This window comes from Chionomys nivalis, chromosome 2, assembly GCF_950005125.1.
Source record: "Chionomys nivalis chromosome 2, mChiNiv1.1, whole genome shotgun sequence".
In the NCBI taxonomy this organism is placed as follows: Eukaryota; Metazoa; Chordata; class Mammalia; order Rodentia; family Cricetidae; genus Chionomys; species Chionomys nivalis.
The window spans coordinates 91,973,297-91,992,266 of NC_080087.1; the positions used below are offsets into that span (position 1 = coordinate 91,973,297).

Consider the following 18,970-nt stretch of genomic DNA (forward strand, 5'->3'; position numbering starts at 1 on the left):
CGACGGTTCCGCCCCGCGGCGGCTGAGAGCGCTGGGAGACGGCTGGACGCAGGCTGGGCGCGGTGCGGCCCGGACGATGCTGCTGAGTCCCGGTCCGGCCCGGCCCAAAGCACATGATGGCGATACGGGAGCTCAAAGTGTGTCTTCTCGGGGTGAGTCCTGGCTCCAGCCTACGGGGATTCCCGCTCCCGCGCGCCTTTGTCCCCCGCGCCTCCTGGCCCCGGCGCGCTCCTTCCCGCGTCCCGCACCGGCCGGCGGGTCCCAGCTGCTCCCGAGCGTCTCCGACTGCTCCATCTGCACCCGCGCGTCGGGGAACCTTGGGCCTCTCCAGGTTGAGGGGTGGGCAGGGGGGAGGGCTGTCGAGGACCAGACGACAGAGGGTCCTGCAGTCCCTTGGGCCCCTAGGGCTTTCGTCTCCGCCACGGATGGTTCCCTCCCTGAGGAATGCTTAAGTTACTCCGTGGAGGCACTGGTATTCCTCTGCCTCCTGCGGGGGTGGGGTGGGGTGGGTGACTGGTGGCAATTGCTTTATTCACTCAGAAAACAAGCCATCAAATCAGTCCTTCCTACTGAGGGTGGGAGAACCGGAGGCTTGGCCCGACTGCAAAGCAGAAATAACGAACTATGTATGAACTGTGTGTCCAGTACACTTTTTGTGCAGTGGATGAACAGAAGGGACGACCCCCTCCAAAACCCCCCCATCGCTCTTCCCCTTCCAAAATGAACCTTTCTTAGTCCCAAGAAACAGAAACAGTCAGAAACAAAGAAAGAAACAGCATCTAACCCGTGCGACCCGAGGACCAGACAGACATCTCAACTTCAAGGGAGGTGTTTGGGAGTCATTTCCTTGGGGCTACCCACATTAAATTTCGGAAATCTTCCAAAATTAGAGCTGGTGTTAAGTCGTGTTTTCTGTAGCCTTTGGCATCAGCACCACGTGTACCGCCCTTGAAGTTGGCAAATTTGACTCTGCTAGGAAAAGTGTTTCCTAAATAGAAGAGCTGGGCACGGTAGGTCCATATTCATTCTTCTCAATGACAAGCTAATGGGTCTGTCAAGATGGACGTGGAAGTGTATACAGGCCATGATTGTAGACTAGGATTGAATGTACCAAGGGTTTGTGGCTTCCTTCGTCTGGGTTCCGATGGATCCTTTGCTGAAAAGCCTTGGGAACTGACCCCACACTGTCCTCACCGCTTACCACCAGTTGCTGTATTTGTGGAGAATCCCCTGGGGTCCGACAAAGGCCTTTTCTTCCCCTTTAGTGTTCAGCAAGGCCTCCCCAGGGATCCTCACCCATGCAGGCTGCCTGGGATGCTGTTCTTGCCTTTCTCTCTGGAACTTCTGGTGTTATAACAACACAAGCTTCGTGTCTTCTGGGCTGTCCCCTACCATCTAGACTTAGATTTCAGGAATCCAAAGAAGGAAGAGGAAGCTTGGGTGTGTGGGGCGTATCACAATTAAACTTGGAAAAAAAGATGAAACAGGAAACATTTTTGGCTCCTGGGGGTGGGTGACACTTTCTCCTTTGCAACCTACCTAGGGGCACACTCATGGTCCCAAGACATCACCCTTAGATTTAGTTTCAGTGTTTGTAAGTCCTACCAGGAGAGTGACCAGGTGACAAGAGCTCAGAACCAGAAGTCAGAGGGCCTGGTCCACCTTCTGCATCAGGGTTTGGAAGGGCTGAATGAGTGGCTGAACCGTAGGATGGACAAATCATGCCCTTCTCTTTGAAGGTGGAGAGCTATACTGGATGGTCTCTTTAAGATATGTGTGTGATACCGTTCCCTGATGGTCTGTGATGCCGGAGTAGACTATAGCAAGCCTGGTTTGAGGAGAGGCCAAGTAAAGAATCTCTCCCCCCCCCCCCCCCCCCCCGCGCCCCTTTTATCCCATCTCCACAAACAAGCAGTCTCCACCAGCTTCCTGGAGGCTGTGTCTTATCTTGATCTCTGTCTCTTTGCAATGGCCCTACAAGTAGGGATCTGAACTGGAGGTGGAGGATTCTGTAACCGAGAGAGAATCTTTAGAAGTTTTGAAACTTCATTTGTACCATAGCACGTGGGTATCCTCCTGATTTTGAAGGTAGTTGCACGTTTTAGTGTTCCTGAGGTCAGAAGATAGTCTGTTGCAAGGAGAGATAGATCTTGTCCATAGTGAGTACTAACTAGTCTTTAGGCTTTCTGGCTTGGCTGGTCCTTCTCTGGGCCAGGCTGAATTTCTAGCTGCTTATCTAAATAGGCTGGTTCTTTCTATGAGGTGGTCTTTGAAGGAGGCCTATGTACTGTCTGTACTGTACTGTCTGAATTTGAGAGAGCCTCTGGGCCCAAAGATGGAGAGGGAATCAATGATGAGCCCTTTGGTTCTTTTAGGACTTTAGCAGGGATCCTAGGGACCTTCTGTTCTTATGGTGAGGGTCATCTATTCCAGGTGAAGTACTGCATGCAGATGGCCCTCAGCTTCCTGGTCTGTTTTGAAAGCTATGTCGCACCTCCCCGAAATCTTAGTATGATCAAGACCCTGCCAGCTTTACCCTCAGATATGTAGAAGGTGACAGAGTGTATTTACTATATAGCAAAGCCTTACCGTGGCTGGAGAGGCTTAGTGGCTAGTCTGGGCTTGGCCTCTTGTTGGAAGACATGCTCCCTGCTCAAGGTAGAGGCTGGTTTTTTTGGATGGTTCCCTGCTGGTGACTCTTTGCTGTAGTCTCAAGCTCCTGCCCTTGGGTTGGAGGATTTATCTTCTGACATTAGGGTCATTGTGACAAGTAGCAGTGCGAGGGGGCCAGGTGGCATGGTCTCTTTACCTGTCCCTGTGCTTTCTAGAACGCTGGTGCTCCTACTGTTTACTTGGTGTGTCTGACTTTGTTTCTTTTGATGAGTGCTCCAAGTTGGATTAGCATTGGCCTGTGGGTCGTTCTCTGATAGCTTAGTGTATTGACTGGTTTTATGTCAGCTTGATACAAGCTAGAGTCTTCCGAGAGGAAGGGGCCTCTATTGAGAAAATACCTGCATAAGGTTCAGCGGTAGGGCATTTCTTAGTGATTGATGGGAGAGGCCCAGCCCACTGTGGGCTGGACTGGTAGTCGTGGGTTCTGTAAGAAAGCAGGCTGAGGTGGCTGCAGAGATGGGTCAGAGGAATAGAGCACTGGCTGCTCTTCCAGAGGTCCTGAGTTCAATTCCCAGCAACCACATGGTTGCTCACAACCATCACAACCATCTGTAATAAGATCTGGTGTCCTTTTCTGTACTGCAGGATACATGAAGGAAGAAACCTATATACATAATAAATAAAAAATCTTTAAAAAAAAAAAAGAAAGAAAGAAAGCAGGCTGAGCAAACTATGTAGAACAAGCCAGTAAGCAGCACCCTTTCATGGTCTCTGCATCAGCTCCTGCCTCCGGATTCCTGCCCTGTTTGAGTTTCTGTCCTGACCTCCTTTGGTGATGAACAGTGATGTGGAAGTGTAAGCTGAATAAACCCTTCCCTCCCCAGCTTGCTTTTTGGTTATGGTGTTTCATCGCTGCAATAGAAATCCTAATTTAGACACTTAGTGATCTCGAAAGTCAAGCGCTCAAGAACATCAAGTTTATTTATGTTTCCTGTTATACATTTGTGAGCTTCCCATGTTTATGCCACATGGGACAGTGCAGCCAGCCTTTGTGAGTGCTGTTCCCTGGGGTCAGTGGGCACACTGTGGAAGCTACCATGGTCAGGGGCATGTTTGACCCCACTGGGCAGGGATCTGTGGACCCTTAGGACCCAGTCAGTCACAGTTTTGCTAATAATGTGCCAAGCTATCACACTATGGAATCTGTACTAGTGTTACAAAACAGGAAGCTTAAAAACAACATCCCCCCCCCCTCCATCGTACATTCTCAAACGCGAACAAAAACAGTATTTCAGCAGCTGTCTTAACCTCAAAGGTGGAAAGTTTCCCAGTACGAATTTTTCTCACACATTGGCATGTGGCAAGAGCAGAGATGGAGACAGAGAGGAGACAAGGAGGGGGAGGGGTAGCCTATTTCTTTTGGGCCTGTGTGCTTAAAAAACTGCTTCCGGATGGGATCCCGAAGAGGTTTGTATTTGTGCTTTGGTTGTCTTGACAACAATTTAGAGATGTCTGATACTTCCTTAGCAGCTGAGTAAGTATTTAAAATACAACTGAGGGCTTCCCTGCTTCTGGTGAGGAGCAGTGGAGACCTCTCCCTGTGGCCTTTGTCAGTATCTCTGTGGTGTCTCACCAATGAGTATGCGCACACCCAGGATTTCCGGGAGGCGTCTGGGTGGTGGGAATGCAGATTTGTGCTGGGTTTGTCCAGGGAAGGGCTCTGTGAATCCAAGGGCATTAGGACCCGGAGTGGGCAGTCTTCTTTAACCACAAAGCTCAGCTCGTGGGAGGGGTGTGACATCAGATGGGCTACTCTGAGCTCTCATCTCTCGGCTACTGAGAGCATCCCGTAGGCTCATCTGAGTGTGTTGGGAGTTACTGGGAACTCATGCATACTGTGTTAGAGTAGGTAGCTACAGTCTCAGTCTGCTTTCTGTTTCTATGTAACAACATACCCGAGGCTGGAAGCTTTGGGAAACAAAGTCTGGTTTATGGCTGTGGTAACTATAGAGCCCCCAAACTATGGCTCTGGCCCTCCGATTGCATCAAATGTGTGGGGGATGAGAAATCAAAAATGGTAGAGACTCGGGGTGGTCAGTGGGAGAGAAGTTGTTTTGGGAGTGGAGCCCCCATTTCTCTCTCAAAGCCATACAGTAAGGGGCTACTCAAATCCTGTCCAATCACTGTCCAGACTCCTCTTCTTCTGCTGCCGTTGTCTCTCACTTACCTCACACTTTCCCTCAGTACATCCTGGAACCATCCTGGCCTCACTCCATCAGTATGCTCTGTGGACGCCGCTTTCTGTCCTTGCTGCCTAGTGAGTGACTTCTCTACCTTGAATAGGCCAGAATTTACCTTACCAGCTTCCTCAAGTAGAGGGAGTACAGTCCTTTGCCTCATTAGGAACTCAAAACAGACCTCAGAGAGCAGCCCGTTCCTCACATGTCCTCGTGTCTGGGGAGATTATTATACTCAGGACCCATGTCACATGGCCCCTGGCCCCTTCCTTATCTCCCTGTTCTGGTTCCATTCTGTTGCTGTGATTAACAGTGCTCTAACCAAAAGCAGTTTGGGGAAGAGAGGTATTTTTTTGGCTTACACTTCTGGGTCAATCCATTATTGTCTCTTAAAAAAAAAATCCAAAATCTTGCCGGGTGGAGGTGGCCACACCTTTAATCCCAGTGCTTGGGAGGTAGAGGTAGGTAGATCTCTGAGAGTTGGAGGCCAGCCTGGTCTACAAAGTGAGTTCCAGGACAGCCGGGGATGTTACACAGAGAAGCCCTGTCTCAAACAAACAAACAAACAAACAAACAAAACCAAAAAATATCCAAAATTTCTAATCTATGTGTTTCTTTAAAATAAAAAAATAAAAACAAACAAACACAAAAACTAAATATTTCTAATCCCAAAATGGAAGAACCAAGGGCATAAGAATAATCGTATCAAAGTTAAAGCCAGGTGTGGTGGCCACACATTTTTAATCCCAATACTCAGTAGCAGAATCTTGTGAGTCTCTGCGAATTTGAGGCCAGCCTGATCCGCATAGTGAGTTCCAGGACAACCAGGGCTCTGTGGACAGACCCTGTCTCCAAAAACAAAACAAAACAAACACAAAAGCTTTACCAAAATCCATGTTCTGTAGTTCAGTGTCTAGCATCTGGAGCTCACTTATGGTCTTCTGGACTCCAAAAGGCTCTGGAAATTCTGCTTCTCCAGCTCTGCCATCACACAGTAAATACTTGTTTGGCTCAGGTTGGCTCCACAAAACCGGCTGTGGTCCTTGGTAGTCTTTCCCTGGCCATGGCAGTTCCAGCATTCTGGGGTCTCTTCTGCAACTGAGGCTGTACCTTACTTTGGGTTTCTATTGCTGTGATAAAAACACTATGACCAAAAGGGAGGAAAGGGTTTATTTTATCTCTATTTCAAGGTCCATCACTGAGGGAAGTCAGGGTAGGAACTCAAGTCAGGAACCCGAAGCAGGAACTAAAGCAGAGGCAATGGACGGGTGCTGCTTACTGGTTTGTCCTTCATGCTTTGTGCAGCCTGCTTTCTTTGATATTCCAGAACCACCAGTCCAGTGATCTAGGCTCTCCAGCATCAGTCACCAATCAAGGCAATACCCTGCAAACTTGCCTTAGGCCAGTCTTATGGAGACATTTTCTCACTTGAGAATTCCTCTTCCCAAATGACTCTAGCTTGTGTCAAGTTGACAGAAAACTAGGCAGCACAATTGGCCCTTTGTCAACTTGACACACAAGCATACTGCTATTTATTTAGAACCTTTTCTTTCATATTTGTCCCCAAGATGACATGTTAATATTAATATCACAATATAAAACATTGAAACTTTTAAAGTCCCATGGTCTTTAAAAATTCAAACACTTTAAAAGTTCAGTCTCTTTAAAACATCCAAAGTCTCAAGTCTAAAATATTCAGTTGGGTGCCAATTTGTTGTAAGGAGGCTGCTAGTTAGTTCCCAGCTGCTCAACCCCGAAATAACCACACAGAAACTGTATTAATTAAACCACTGCTTGGTCCATTGGCTCTAGCTTCTTATTGGCTAACTCTTACATCTAAATTTAACCCATTTCTATTAATCTGTGTATCATCATGTGGCAGTGGCTTACCGGATAAAGTTCCATCCAGCGTCTGTCTCTGGTGGGGCTACATGGCTTCTCTCTGACTCCGCCTCCTTTCTCCCAGCATTCAGTTTAGTTTTCCTCACCTAGCTCTACTCTGCCCTATTAGGCCAAGCCAGTTTCTTTATTCATTAACCAATAAAAGCAACACATAGATAGATGGACCTCCCACATCATAACCCCTTCTCTGTTTAAATAAAAAGGATGGTTTTAACTTTAAAATAGTAAAATTACATACAACAAAACAGGCATCAAAGAAGAATTACAGTTACAATATTTATATCTACTTTATCTTTTATTATAACTAAGGAAAACTATAATTATAACTATATATTCTTCAACTCTATCAAAGACTCTAGAAGGATATAATGTTACCTAAGTTAATAGAAAGTGCACTGTAAGCGACTTCCAAAACTCTAGAAATGACAGAGACATCTCATTGTCTGGACAGTCATCCAAAGTTCTTCTGTACTGTTGGGGCATCCATCTTCAGCCCACAGGCCTATAAAATCCAGCAGACTTTTCCATGAAGCAGGAAATTTCAAAGACAGTTACACCTATATTGGTAGTTTGTCAGTCACATTTTTCTATGTCCTGCAGAATGTCTGACAGACTCTTTCATGAAGCAGGACCCCCAAAAGATGGTCTCATTTTTAGTCAAGTTCAACAATCATTTCTCTGTGGGTCCTGCATGTCCAGTTCATACAGCATAGCATCAAACAGTCCAGGAAAGAACAGTTTCTTGCTCAAATAACTAACCAACTCCACAGAGAGCCTCTTTGATGCCCATCAACCTCTTGAATTGGTGCTGCCAAGAGCAGATGTGTCTCATTGTCATGAAAAGTTTTAAGCTCTTAAAACCTTTTAAATGCCATATTCCATAGTCTTTGAAAGGTTTAAAGAATGCCTATCCATCTGAAATACATCTCTGTACATCTAGAAAGTCTAACTAATATGACTACACAGATTGGAAAACAGTACTCTAGTGGAACAGAACCAATAGAATGACTATGTATCAAAAGTTTCTTAGATCGATTTGTGTGATGTGGCCCAAATAGTCCTACAATGACTGTCTCACATTGGAGAAGGTGAGAACTGGGTAGTTGTTCAGTCCGTGAAGCTGTGTGCCTCAGTGGCCCTGATCTGTGTCAGAGGCCTGAGGGATCCTGGAGAGATACCGGTCTTCAGCCCATGTTGGAAACCTAAAGAACCTGTTTCTAACATTGTACAGGAATCAGCAGTGGAAACAACTGAGTAGCTGAACTGGACAGTGACGGCCGAGAGACAAAGGAAGAGCTGGCACCTGGGTGCTGACAGAAAGTGCCGGATTTATCGGGTGGAAGGGGTTATCCTACAGCAGTTAAGCAGTGAAGATGTCCCCCACAGGCACGCTTAGTTAAGGCTTTCTTCTGAAGTGACTCTAGGTTGTGTCGAGTTGACAAAGTTAACCATCACAGAGGCGTACATTGTACAACGGAAGGGAAAAATAAATGACGGCTCGATACCCTTTGCCTGACGTGTTTGGGGACAAAGTAGTTCCTATTCTGGTGTTTTCAGATTTTGCAATATTTACAGCCCCTCCTTTCCTTCCTTCTGTTCCTTATTGTCTCTTTGTGCTTGTGCCATGTGTGTCTAAGTGTGGAAGAGCGTGTGTCACCGAGGGAGTGTGGAGGTCGGAGGACAACTTTCAGGAGTTGGTTCTTTGCTACCACCATGAATTCAAGGGATTGAATTTAGGCGTGGACAGCTCAGTACCCTCCCCTGTTGAGCCCTCTTGCTGGCCCGGCCCTTCATAGACTTTTTTAGGATAGATTATCTTTAATCCAAATAGCTGAAATTTGAGACACTTCAAGTTCTGAAACGTTCAGAGTGTCATCTTAGTACTTGAGATTTTGGACCATTTCAGATGCAAACTCTTTGGATTAGGGATGCTCTGTCTATGGTCTGTTCAAAGGTGGTATGTGTTATGTGTCAAAACAGGTGAGACGAGTGATTGATGCAGAAACCCAAGGAGACCTGGGAACATGGGAGGAGGTGTTGGGGTTGGGTGCTTCAGTCTTGGTCAGGGACAGTGTGGCAGTGTTAGTCACTTGCTTTTGCAGGAGTTGACTTTGCGTCTGCAGCTCTTGCCCTTGGCGTGGCTGCTGAGCTGCCAAGAGGGAGCTATGTCTATGGATACAACTGCCTTTCTCAGGGCTTAACTTGGTAAGGGGAATAAAGAAAAGAAAAGTGGGATTTACTGTCTAGTAACAGAATGGTAGAGTCATATAAAATATGTCAGATTTTACCTGATATATTTCTGTGCTCACGGTATGTGAGCCTGCTGGACTTCTCTGGTGGCTCAAGTGTGACTGTTTTTATTTAACTTGGACTTTAGCTTCCCCTTCTTCTAGATCCCCTGAAGGTGGAGGGGAGACTCTGATTATCAGAAAATGAGGGCCGGCAGGAGGGTGGGCTGAAGACAAGGCATGTCACTTAGACTTCCCTTGTGGTGACAAAATACTTGAGAGAAACAACCTTGGGAGGCAGGAGTGGTCTTGGCACACTGCTCCCAAGTCTACAGTGAGGCGAACATCACGGCCGAGAGGGCATAGATGAGCCAAGTTGCACACTTCAGAGTGACCACGACACAGAGAGAGACAGATACAGAGGGGGGTGTGCAGCAGCATGGAGCCTCCAAAGACCTCCTGCGGAGGAGATGGGAGACATGTGGCCATGGCTGGGTTCTTAGTGGAATTGACAGGGAAGTAACACTGGGAGGTGACACTGGGTCAGAGGGCCTTGGAGTGAGAGCTCTGCCTCTGTGTGGTGTGAGGTGACAGGCTTGGCCTCACCAGGACAAAGGCTCTCCGTGGTGACAGCAGGAAGGATGTTTTTATCCCTGCAGGCCTTACTAGGCCACTGTTCCATGATTGACAGTCCTCAAAGGTCAAAGTGGGGTCTAGCAAAGACTTAAGTCCACAGATATGATCTCAAAGATAGGCAGGTTTATGGGTATGCTCTTTCTGTTTTCTGTGTGCCTTTTACCCCTTCCCTCCCTCTCTTCCTTCTTCCTTCCTTTCTTTCCCCCCTCCTTCCCCTTCCTTCCCTCCCTCTCTTCCTTCTTCCTTTCCCCTCCCTCCTTCCCCTTCCTTTCCCCTCCCTCCTTCCCCTTCCTTCCCTCCCTCTCTTCCTTCCTCTTCTCCTCCCTCCCTCCCCCTTCTTTCCTTCCCTCTCTTCCTTCTTCTCCTCTTCCCCCTCCCTCCTCCTTCCTCGCCTCTTCCCTCCCTCTCTCCCTCCTCCTTCCTTTCCTCCCCCCTCTCTTTCTTCCCTTCCTTCCCTCCCTCTCTTCCTTCCTCTCCTCTGCCCTCCTTCCCCTTCTCCTCCTTCAGTAGCAGGTTGAACTCAGGGTCTTCCTTGTACACGAACTCTGTCACTGAGCTACACTCCCGACTCCAGTGTGGCGACTTGAGAAAAAGAAATAAAATTCCATCCTGGATCTTCCATGTGGCCATCTTTTAACAGAACTCTGTGCTGCAACTCTCAGGCCTGTTTAGGGGCATATGAAGAGAAGAAGCAGAGTTAGTGTGGCGTTCTCCCCCTCCCCCACAGCACAGATCCACTGTCTCTCTGACAGGTGCCACAGGTATTGGCTGAGTGCCTGCCGTGCGCTGTGAACCATTACAGAGATGAAAAAGGTATCAGTATCTTGACTCTGCCTCACAGAGCTGACAGCCTAGGAGACACAAGGCCAACTAGGAATGCCAGAGAAAAAGGAAGCAGGAAAGACCATTGACGGTGGTGGAGGGTATAGTCTTAGGAACCAGTAGCAGATTTGCAGCCAGATTGTGAGTGTGCGAGTGTGCGAGTGCGTGTGTGTATGTGTGTGTGTGTGAACGTTGAATGTTTTCACAGTGAGCAGTGACACTGGACTCACCCTCTATGAGGGTCGTCTCAGCTGTCTTGTGTTGGGTGATCCACCCAAGTGTGCAGGAGTCGGAGAGGTGACGGTGACTTCCAAGTGTGCTAGCCAGGCGGGTCCCACTCCAGCTGAGTTTTGAAACAGAAGATGGCAAGTGTCTTGGATGGACTGTGGAGTACGGGCACACGTGACACCAAAGGCACCTCGACTTTGGAGTGCAACCACAGCGGAGCAATGTCCTTCGTCGCAGGGAACTGATATTAAGGGAATGTCGTTGGCTTTAGAGCTTACTCTGCACCCAGTCCCCACCAGTTTCACTTTCACAGTCGTCGATAATGTTTACACCAGGCTCCAAGGTTTTCCCTTTAAGAAAGTCAACAATTGAAAGAACCGGATAAGTCCTGCATTGATTGCAAGGCTGGGCTGTGGGTTCATGAATGCCTTTGGTCTCCGACTGGGGACTGTGGATGGGGCAGGCTGTGCTTCTGTGGCGCACAGGTAGGAAGCGCAGGTCTCTTCTGAGGATGCTCAGTGTGTCAGGTCAGGGAGCTGTTGCAGGTGACACACCTGAACGCACCTTTTGTCATGCTTAGGGCCTGCCAAGGGATGCTTGGAACTGTCCTGTGGAAGTGGGCTGAGGTTGGGCCACATCGTTTTCTGCTATTATCTACAAAGACGACCGTGAAAATCCTAGATACACACATTGGTCTCCAGGGACCGTTGAGCAGGGTCTCTCTACTGACTGCCATAGAACCTCCCTGCCTAGGGAGCCTCGTCAGCAGCCTTGTTATGTGTGTTACCTGGATCTGGCTGCCTCCTGTGTCAAAGATGATGTGGCAAAGTAAAGGCAAAGAGTGCATTAGGCTTCATTCATAAAAAGCATTTTCATAAGATGAATAATTTAAGTGTGTTCCAAAGCAATTCATTTTTATAAGGAACTATTAATAAACATGACATATCAATTTTTCCAAGTCCTCTTAAAAGACTAATTAGATTATTTTTATACCCCACCTCGTAAGCTATCCTTAATAAAGAGGACTTAAGGTGTAATAATATACATTGAGACTAATGTTAATTTTAATGTCGTCGGATTTATAACCAAATGTGAATGTTCTAACGATTGAACTGTCATGCCATATGACCGCTTTTGTGTGAATCACGCATGACTTGCTTTGGGGCTTTGCGTCTGACTGGCTCAGCATGGCTGTGTCACCTGAGATGTGCCCATCCTAATTCACGGTTATGGACAAAGTTAGCACACATAATACTAATTTTGCCCATGATGCCTTCCTTAATAAAAATACCTATGGATGAATCAGGCCTCTAATTCCGGTGACCTAAGCAGGAGGACAACAAATTCAGGGTCCGACTGAACTACAGAGTAAGTTTAGAGCCAGCCTGGGCAACTTAGACCCTGTGTCGAAACGAAAGGTAACGCAAAAGGCTTGGGGATGTGGCCCAGTGGTAGATGTAGCCCATGCCCACAGCGTGTGAGGCCCTGGGTTTGGTCCCCACTACAGCCCCTCCCTCATAAACAGTCACTGTGTGGAGGAAAACCAGCAATTCTAAACTGGCAAGCACAATAAGAGTCTGCCACAGTTCTCACGCGGGTCTTGGCCATGTTGGTGTGAAGGAACTACACACAGCCTTGGGTTGAAGCCAGAAGTCGTTCTTTCCCACTCGTAGGAACCCTCAAGAATGTAAATAAGTACGTCAGCCTATATCCTTAATGAGCCTGTAGTGGCTGCAGGCTGTGAAGGAAAGGTCCCATGCCCACAGCCAGAGCAGCCCACACAAGCTGAGCGCATCTCAGGTCCTGTGGACTGAGTGCCCTCAGATGGCCCGTTCTGACTTGCAGTTTCTGTGTGCCAGTGGCTGTGGCCAGAGCCACACAGAAGCTTTGTCACACACATTCCCAGTGTCCAGGCTGGGCTAGTCAAGCAGGTATCTTTTTTCTTAGAGCCTTTTCCTACCCAGGTTGTCCAAGTTGGGTGTTACACGGCTGCTTCCATAAAAAGGTGTTCTGAGAATCCAGGGTGGATGGGAGCTAAAGGGCTTCTGTGTCCTGCCTTACAGACCCCAGGAGGCCATTTCCCCTTCCTGGTCACCACTGTCCTTAGGCCAGTCTTGCAGCAAAGCAGGAAAAGTAGACTCATGTCCCTGAATGGAAAACAGCAAGAATCTGTGCTCTGTGGTCACCTTAAAAAAAAAAAAAAGACATATGTCTAGTGGTGGTGGCGCATGCCTTTAATCACCACACTTGGGAGGGCAGAGGCAGCGTGGATCTCTGTGAGTTCGAGGCCAGCCTGGTCTACAGAGTGAGTTCCAGGACATCCAGGGCTACACAGTGAAACCCTGTCTTGAAAACAACAACAACAACAAACAACCAAACTTAGTGAGTACAGTCTTGGATGGTCTAGAACTAGGACGCATTGTCTTCCTGCCTCGGCCTTGCAAGTGCTTGGATTTAGGCAGGTCCTACACACTTTGTGGCCATGTTTAATCTCTCCCGAGCAGGGACTGTGGGGGAAATTTCTATTATCATGCCCGTTTTCCTGAAGGGAACCTGAAGCTCAGAGCTATGTAACACGCATAAGGATGCTCTATTAATAAACGATGTTTCAACTGTGCCGTGGTGGTGCACACCTTTAACACCAGCACTCAGGAGGCAGCGGCAGGTGGATCTCTTGAGTTCCAGGACAGCCAGGGCTACAGGGAGACCTTATTTTAAAAACAAACAGAAATATGAAACTTTAAAAAGCTTAGTTTCTGTTTTATCTGCTTTGGTGTTTTGCCATGGCTGTAGGATCCCCTGGAACTGGAGTTACAGACAGTTGTGAGCTGCCATGTGGGTACTGGGATTTGAACCCGGGTCCTCTGGAAGAGAGGTCAGTGCTCTGAACTGCTGAGTCAGCTCTCCAGCCCCTGACAAGTGTGTATGTGTTTTGGGACTGAGATGTAACTCAGTGATAAGAGTACTTGCTAAAAATGCTCAAAGTGTTTGGTGCCCAGCACTGCAGGGAGAAAGAAAAAGAGGCAGGGGTGTGTCTGAGTGTTCTGTCGCTGCTGCAAGATATTATTGGCTGAAGCAGCATTACAGCTTACTGTTCAGGTGGAAGCTTCACCCCAGCCCCTGGCATCCATATCCCCAAAGAGTCTGGAATATTCTGGTGGAAGCTTCACCCCAGCCTCTGGCATCCATATCCCCAAAGAGTCTGGGATGTTCTGGTGGAAGCTTCACCACAAGCACCTTCTCCAGTCTCTCTCCAAACCCTGTCACACATCTCAGAAAGCCCACCAAATGATGACCCCTCCCCCAGAATGCTCAGGACCACTCCCACAGGGTGTTTAAACTGCCCTCGGGAGAAAAACGTTTAGACTGGCCTGACTTTCTGGTCTCTCTTTTCTATCTCCTCTCTAAGGAGCTGGAAAATCATCTGGGAGCGTTTTACCCATGAACCGTGGGCTTTTTCTATTCCAGTTTGGCTTGTTCTGATTTGGCTTGCGGGGTTGGTGGAGAGGCTTATCAGGGCACAGAAATTTGTCACTTACAAGCAAGAGGCAGAGAGAGAGAGACAGACAGAGGAAGGGTGATAGAAAGAGGAGAGACTGGTGGAGGGGGAGGGGGGCGGGGAGAAAACATCTGGGCCTCAAAGCCCACCCCCAGTGACACATTTCCTCCAGCAAGGTCACACCTCCTCTCCTAATCCTTCCTCAAACAGTTTCACCAACCCAGGACCAAGAAAGCAAATATATGAGCCTCTTGGGGGCCGTTCTCATATAAGCTGCCACAGAGGGTGATCTTAAATTTAATTTTTAAAAAATAATCTATTGAATGATTGGGCCAGGTTTGGAGCATGTCTATGTGAGGGAGATTGGTAAATGAATCCTGTAATGTCATGGGCCTGGTCAAGGCTTTTGTTTTTAAAGATTCATTTTATTTGTTTGTTTGTATGTTCATGTATACGTGTGCCTGTCTCTCTGTCCAGATACCTGAGGAGGCCAGAAAAGGAGGTCAGATCCCTAGGAGCTGGAGATACGTGAGGGCAGCCACTACGGTGCTGAGCTGCTCTGAAAGTGCAGTCAGCACTCTTAACCGCTGAACAACCTCTCCAGCCCCTGTCAGTTTTGTTCTTTGAGAGGTCAAGATGACAGTTCCTGCTGGGCGATGGTGGCGCACGCCTTTAATCCCAGCACTTGGGAGGCAGAGGCAGGCGGATCTCTGTGAGTTTGAGACCAGCCTGGTCTACAAGAGCTAGTTCCAGGACAGGAACCAAAAGCTACAGAGAAACCCTGTCTCGAAAAAACAAAAACAAAAACAAACAAACAAACAAACAAAAAGATGACATTTCCTTAATTCTGAGCACACGTGAGTCGTGAAAAGGTCAGGGGTATTATTGGGCGGGGTCTAATCTTGAGAACAGTTTTTTTTTTTTTTTTAAGATTTATTTATTTATTATGCACACAGTGTTCAGCCTCCATGTATGCCTGCAGGCAAGAAGAGGGCACCAGATCTCATTACAGATGGTTGTGAGCCACCATGTGGTTGCTGGGAATTGAACTCAGGACCTCCGGAAGAGCAGTCAGTGTTCTTAACCTTTGAGCCATCTCTCCAGCCCTAATCTTGAGAATAGTTAAGAGGATCTAGTGTATCTGTAATTCTGTAATAAGTCTGACTTCGGGGGCGGGGCTAGCCACAGGCCCCAGGTCACTATGGGCTGCTCATGTGCGGGTGTGCCCTTGCGGTTGGTCTTCACCACTGTGGCAGGCTTTGTCTCTGATCAGCAGGTGTGTGAGGTAGAGGCTATGCTGGGGCGTGACCGTGTTCTTTTGGGCTATTTCACATTTCACAGCTCCCTTACTAGGAAGTAACCAACCCTGTGACATTAGGTCATCTCCCTTCAGTTCCTCATGGGCTACCCAGAAGCACTGTCATTTGGTCCAGGAAATGTCAGCTTGCAAAACTTGACATCAAGCAGGACGACTGGACCACTGGGGTGGGGCCTGTTAGATTTAGAGGGACTTGATCTGCTGTGGCAGCCATGTAAGGTTAGCTGCCAGGGTGGTCAGTGGGAGGTGGATGAGCCCAGGGTTGGGAGTAGGGTGGAGGAAGACTGGGCACCTACTGACTAGCAAGCATCACTTCTGGGAGACTCGATTTCCTTATTTGTAAAATGCCTACACTTCTGCATTCGTTCATTTTCTTCTCTGTGACAAAATGCACGACAGAAACAGTGTGCAAGGGGTGCAGGGTTTACTTTTGTCCACAGGTGAGAGGGTTCAGTCCATCATGTTGGGGAAAGCGTGGTGACTGGCATTGGCTGGATCTGTGACTGCAGGAGTTCGCGGTGGCTGGTCACGTCTCAGGAATAAACCGAAAGCAGAGAAGACTGACTAGAATTGCGAGTCTGTGACCTAAGACCAGCAGCGTGACCCAAGGCTAGTCCTCCGTTGGGCACTTCTCAGCCTGACCTTACCTTTTAGCGATTCTGCAGCCTCCCTAAATAGTGCCCCTAGCTGGGGGCCACGTGTTAGCATATGAACCTCTAGCGGATATATTCCACATTCGTGCTAACGGGCACCTTGCCTGGCATGCCACTCTTGAAAACTTTTCCGACCAGCTTCTTCCCCTAAGTCTATTTTACAGCCCAGTAGCCTTAAGGCTTAAAGGATTTTAAATGGCTCCTTTAAACAAGGGGACTCCTGATGGAGAGGCCAAGGAACAGCTTTTGGTTGAGTATACAGATACTGCAGGGCTTCATGATTTCCTTCAGCTGACCAAGTATATGACATGTTCTGTACGTTTCTAGATCGAAGTCTAACAGCAAAGTACACAGATTAAGTTGAACCCACTGCGATCTTGTACAAAGACCTAAGTAGGCGCTTGGATTAAGAGGTCCAGGCATTACCATTCACAGAAAAGTAACGCCACCCCGGGAATTTTATTTTTGCTTGTTTTAAAGTTGAACTATATGCATATTGTAGAATCTTCCTTATTTTCATTTTTATTTTTTCTAGACAGAGTTTCTCTATGTAATCTTGGCTGTCCTGGAACTCACTCTGTAGACCAGGCTGTCCTCGAACTCACAGAGATCCCCCTGCTTCTGCCTCCCGAGTGCTGGGATTAAAGGCATATGCCACCACCTGGTATTCTTCATTATTTTTAGGATCTATCTTAGTGATGCTTCATAGAAGTTCCCAGTACAGGGGATTCCTAAGCAGGGCAGGGATTGCCCTGGTCCCAGGTGTCCTTCAGCTGCCTCTGCTCCTGCCCTCCTGCCTTGGTGCTAAGTCAATCATCATTGCCGGTGTACTGGGAGGCGGCTAAGGTAGTAAAGCGTGTCTGGAAGTCTTTTTAAACGAGTTAATGGGGGGCTGGAGAGGTGGCTCAGCAGTTAAGAGCCCTTACTGCTCTGGCAGAGGATCCCAGTTTGGTTCAGTTCCCAGCACCCATACCAGATGGGTGGCTGTGACATTAGCTCCAGGCAACCTGGTGCCTCTGGTTTCTGTTGATGCCTCCAGTCTGTTCGTACTTGTTTTCTAGTGCACAGACCCACACACAGCCACACACACCTAAGCAAAAACAAGACAAATCAGCTCATTCAAACGAGGAATTCTGTCACTGTTTATAACAGCTTTCAAATTGCTTTCAAGAATGTTTAGGGCTGGAGAGATGGCTCAGAGGTTAAGAGCATTGCCTGCTCTTCCAAAGGTTCTGAGTTCAATTCCCGGCAACCACATGGTGGCTCACAACCATCTGTAATGGGGTCTGATTCCTTCTTCTGGCCTATAGACATACACACAGACAGAATATTGTATGCATAATAAATAAATATTTAAAAAAAAAAGAATGTTTAAAACCGTTTTGTCCAGTATTGAAAGTATTTCTTGGGTCATTGAGACAGAGTATTGATTTGTAGCCCATGCATGACTGCCTTTTACCTCAGTCTCCCATGTGCTGGAGTTAGAGGTGTTTGTGGTATCACATATGGCTCTGTTTCCTCTTTCTTTCTTTCTTTCTTTCTTTCTTTCTTTCTTTCTTTCTTTCTTTCTTTTCTTTATTTCTTTCTCTTTGTTTCTCTTTGTTTTTCTTTCTTTCTCTTTCTTTGCTTCTCTTTCTCTTTGTTTCTTTCTCTTTCTTTGCTTCTCTTTCTTTCTTTGTTTCTCTTTCTCTTTTTTTTCTCTCGCTCTTTTTTTTTCTTTTTTCTTTTTTAGGACAGGGTTTCTCTGTGTAGCCCTGCTGTCCTGGAACTTGCTTTGTAGACCAAGCTGGCCTCGAACTCACAGAGATCCTCCTGCCTCTGTCTCCCAAGTGCTGGGATTTGGGACTTGTTGTACCTGGATCTTAATAGACATGTATGAACTGTATTTATAGTATGATTTCTAGAAATAGAACACCTCAAAATTATCTTTTAAAGATGTTGCAAAAATAATCATTAACTACTATGCCAATTGACATTTACCATAAGGGCTTAATAACATGACTTTCTGTACTTTAACCCATATAGATATCACCAGACTTTAAAACTGTGTAGAATAAAAGTTTAAAAATATAATATGTATTTTTCATGTGCTTATTGAGCTATATTTTCCACACCCTCTGTGATGCTCTGCAATATGTATTTGATTTTTTCTTCCTGGCTCCTGGAATCCAGTTACTTGGGGTTTTCAGAGTGATAAATGCCTTGTATAGGAGGCGATTGGTAGCTGGCAGCTTCTAGATGGCTTCAGGATAGGGGCTGATCATCTGGAAGGCCAGGAGAACGCTGTTGAACTGTTCCCCTCGGCTCCACTCCAGCCTCCCCTGGGAGGAGAGCTGAAGTCCTAACTGACCACCAATGATGGAGCCAGTTATGCCTGCATGATGAAGCTGCTCTCCAAACCCAAAAGCAGTGCAGGGTACATAGTGCCTGGACAGACTTCCAGAGAAGTGCTGGAACCTCCTTACCCCTTTTCTCATTCCTCACCCTGCACATATCCTGTGTACCTCACGATATACCAATAAGCACGTTTCCCCAAGTCCTGTGAACTGTTTAAGTAAATTAATCAAAGCTGAGTTAAGAAGTTGTGGGATCTTGCTTTATAGTCCTCCAATCAGAAGCAAAGGTTAAAAACAATTAACAGCCAGGCGTTGGTGGCATATGCCTTTAATCCCAGCGCTCGGGAGGCAGAGGATCTCTTTGAGTTTGAGGTCAGCTTGAACTACAGGGCAAGTTCCAGCACAGGATCCAAAGCTACAGAGAAACCCTGTCTTGTAAAACAAAATAAACAAGCAAATAAATAAAAAAATAACATTGACACAACCTGGGACTTCTGA

At 47.2% G+C, this 18,970-nt stretch overlaps 1 protein-coding gene across 1 annotated transcript in view; it reads left to right on the top strand.

The window, feature by feature from the left end:
- Positions 1–9: 9 nt before the first annotated feature.
- Positions 10–18,970, top strand: part of Rab31 (RAB31, member RAS oncogene family) — a 126,426-nt gene continuing 107,465 nt past the window's right edge. The window contains exon 1 of the mRNA XM_057763029.1: positions 10–152. Coding sequence (XP_057619012.1) covers positions 114–152 — 39 coding nt within the window. The 5' untranslated portion in view covers positions 10–113. The remainder of the gene's footprint in view (positions 153–18,970) is intronic.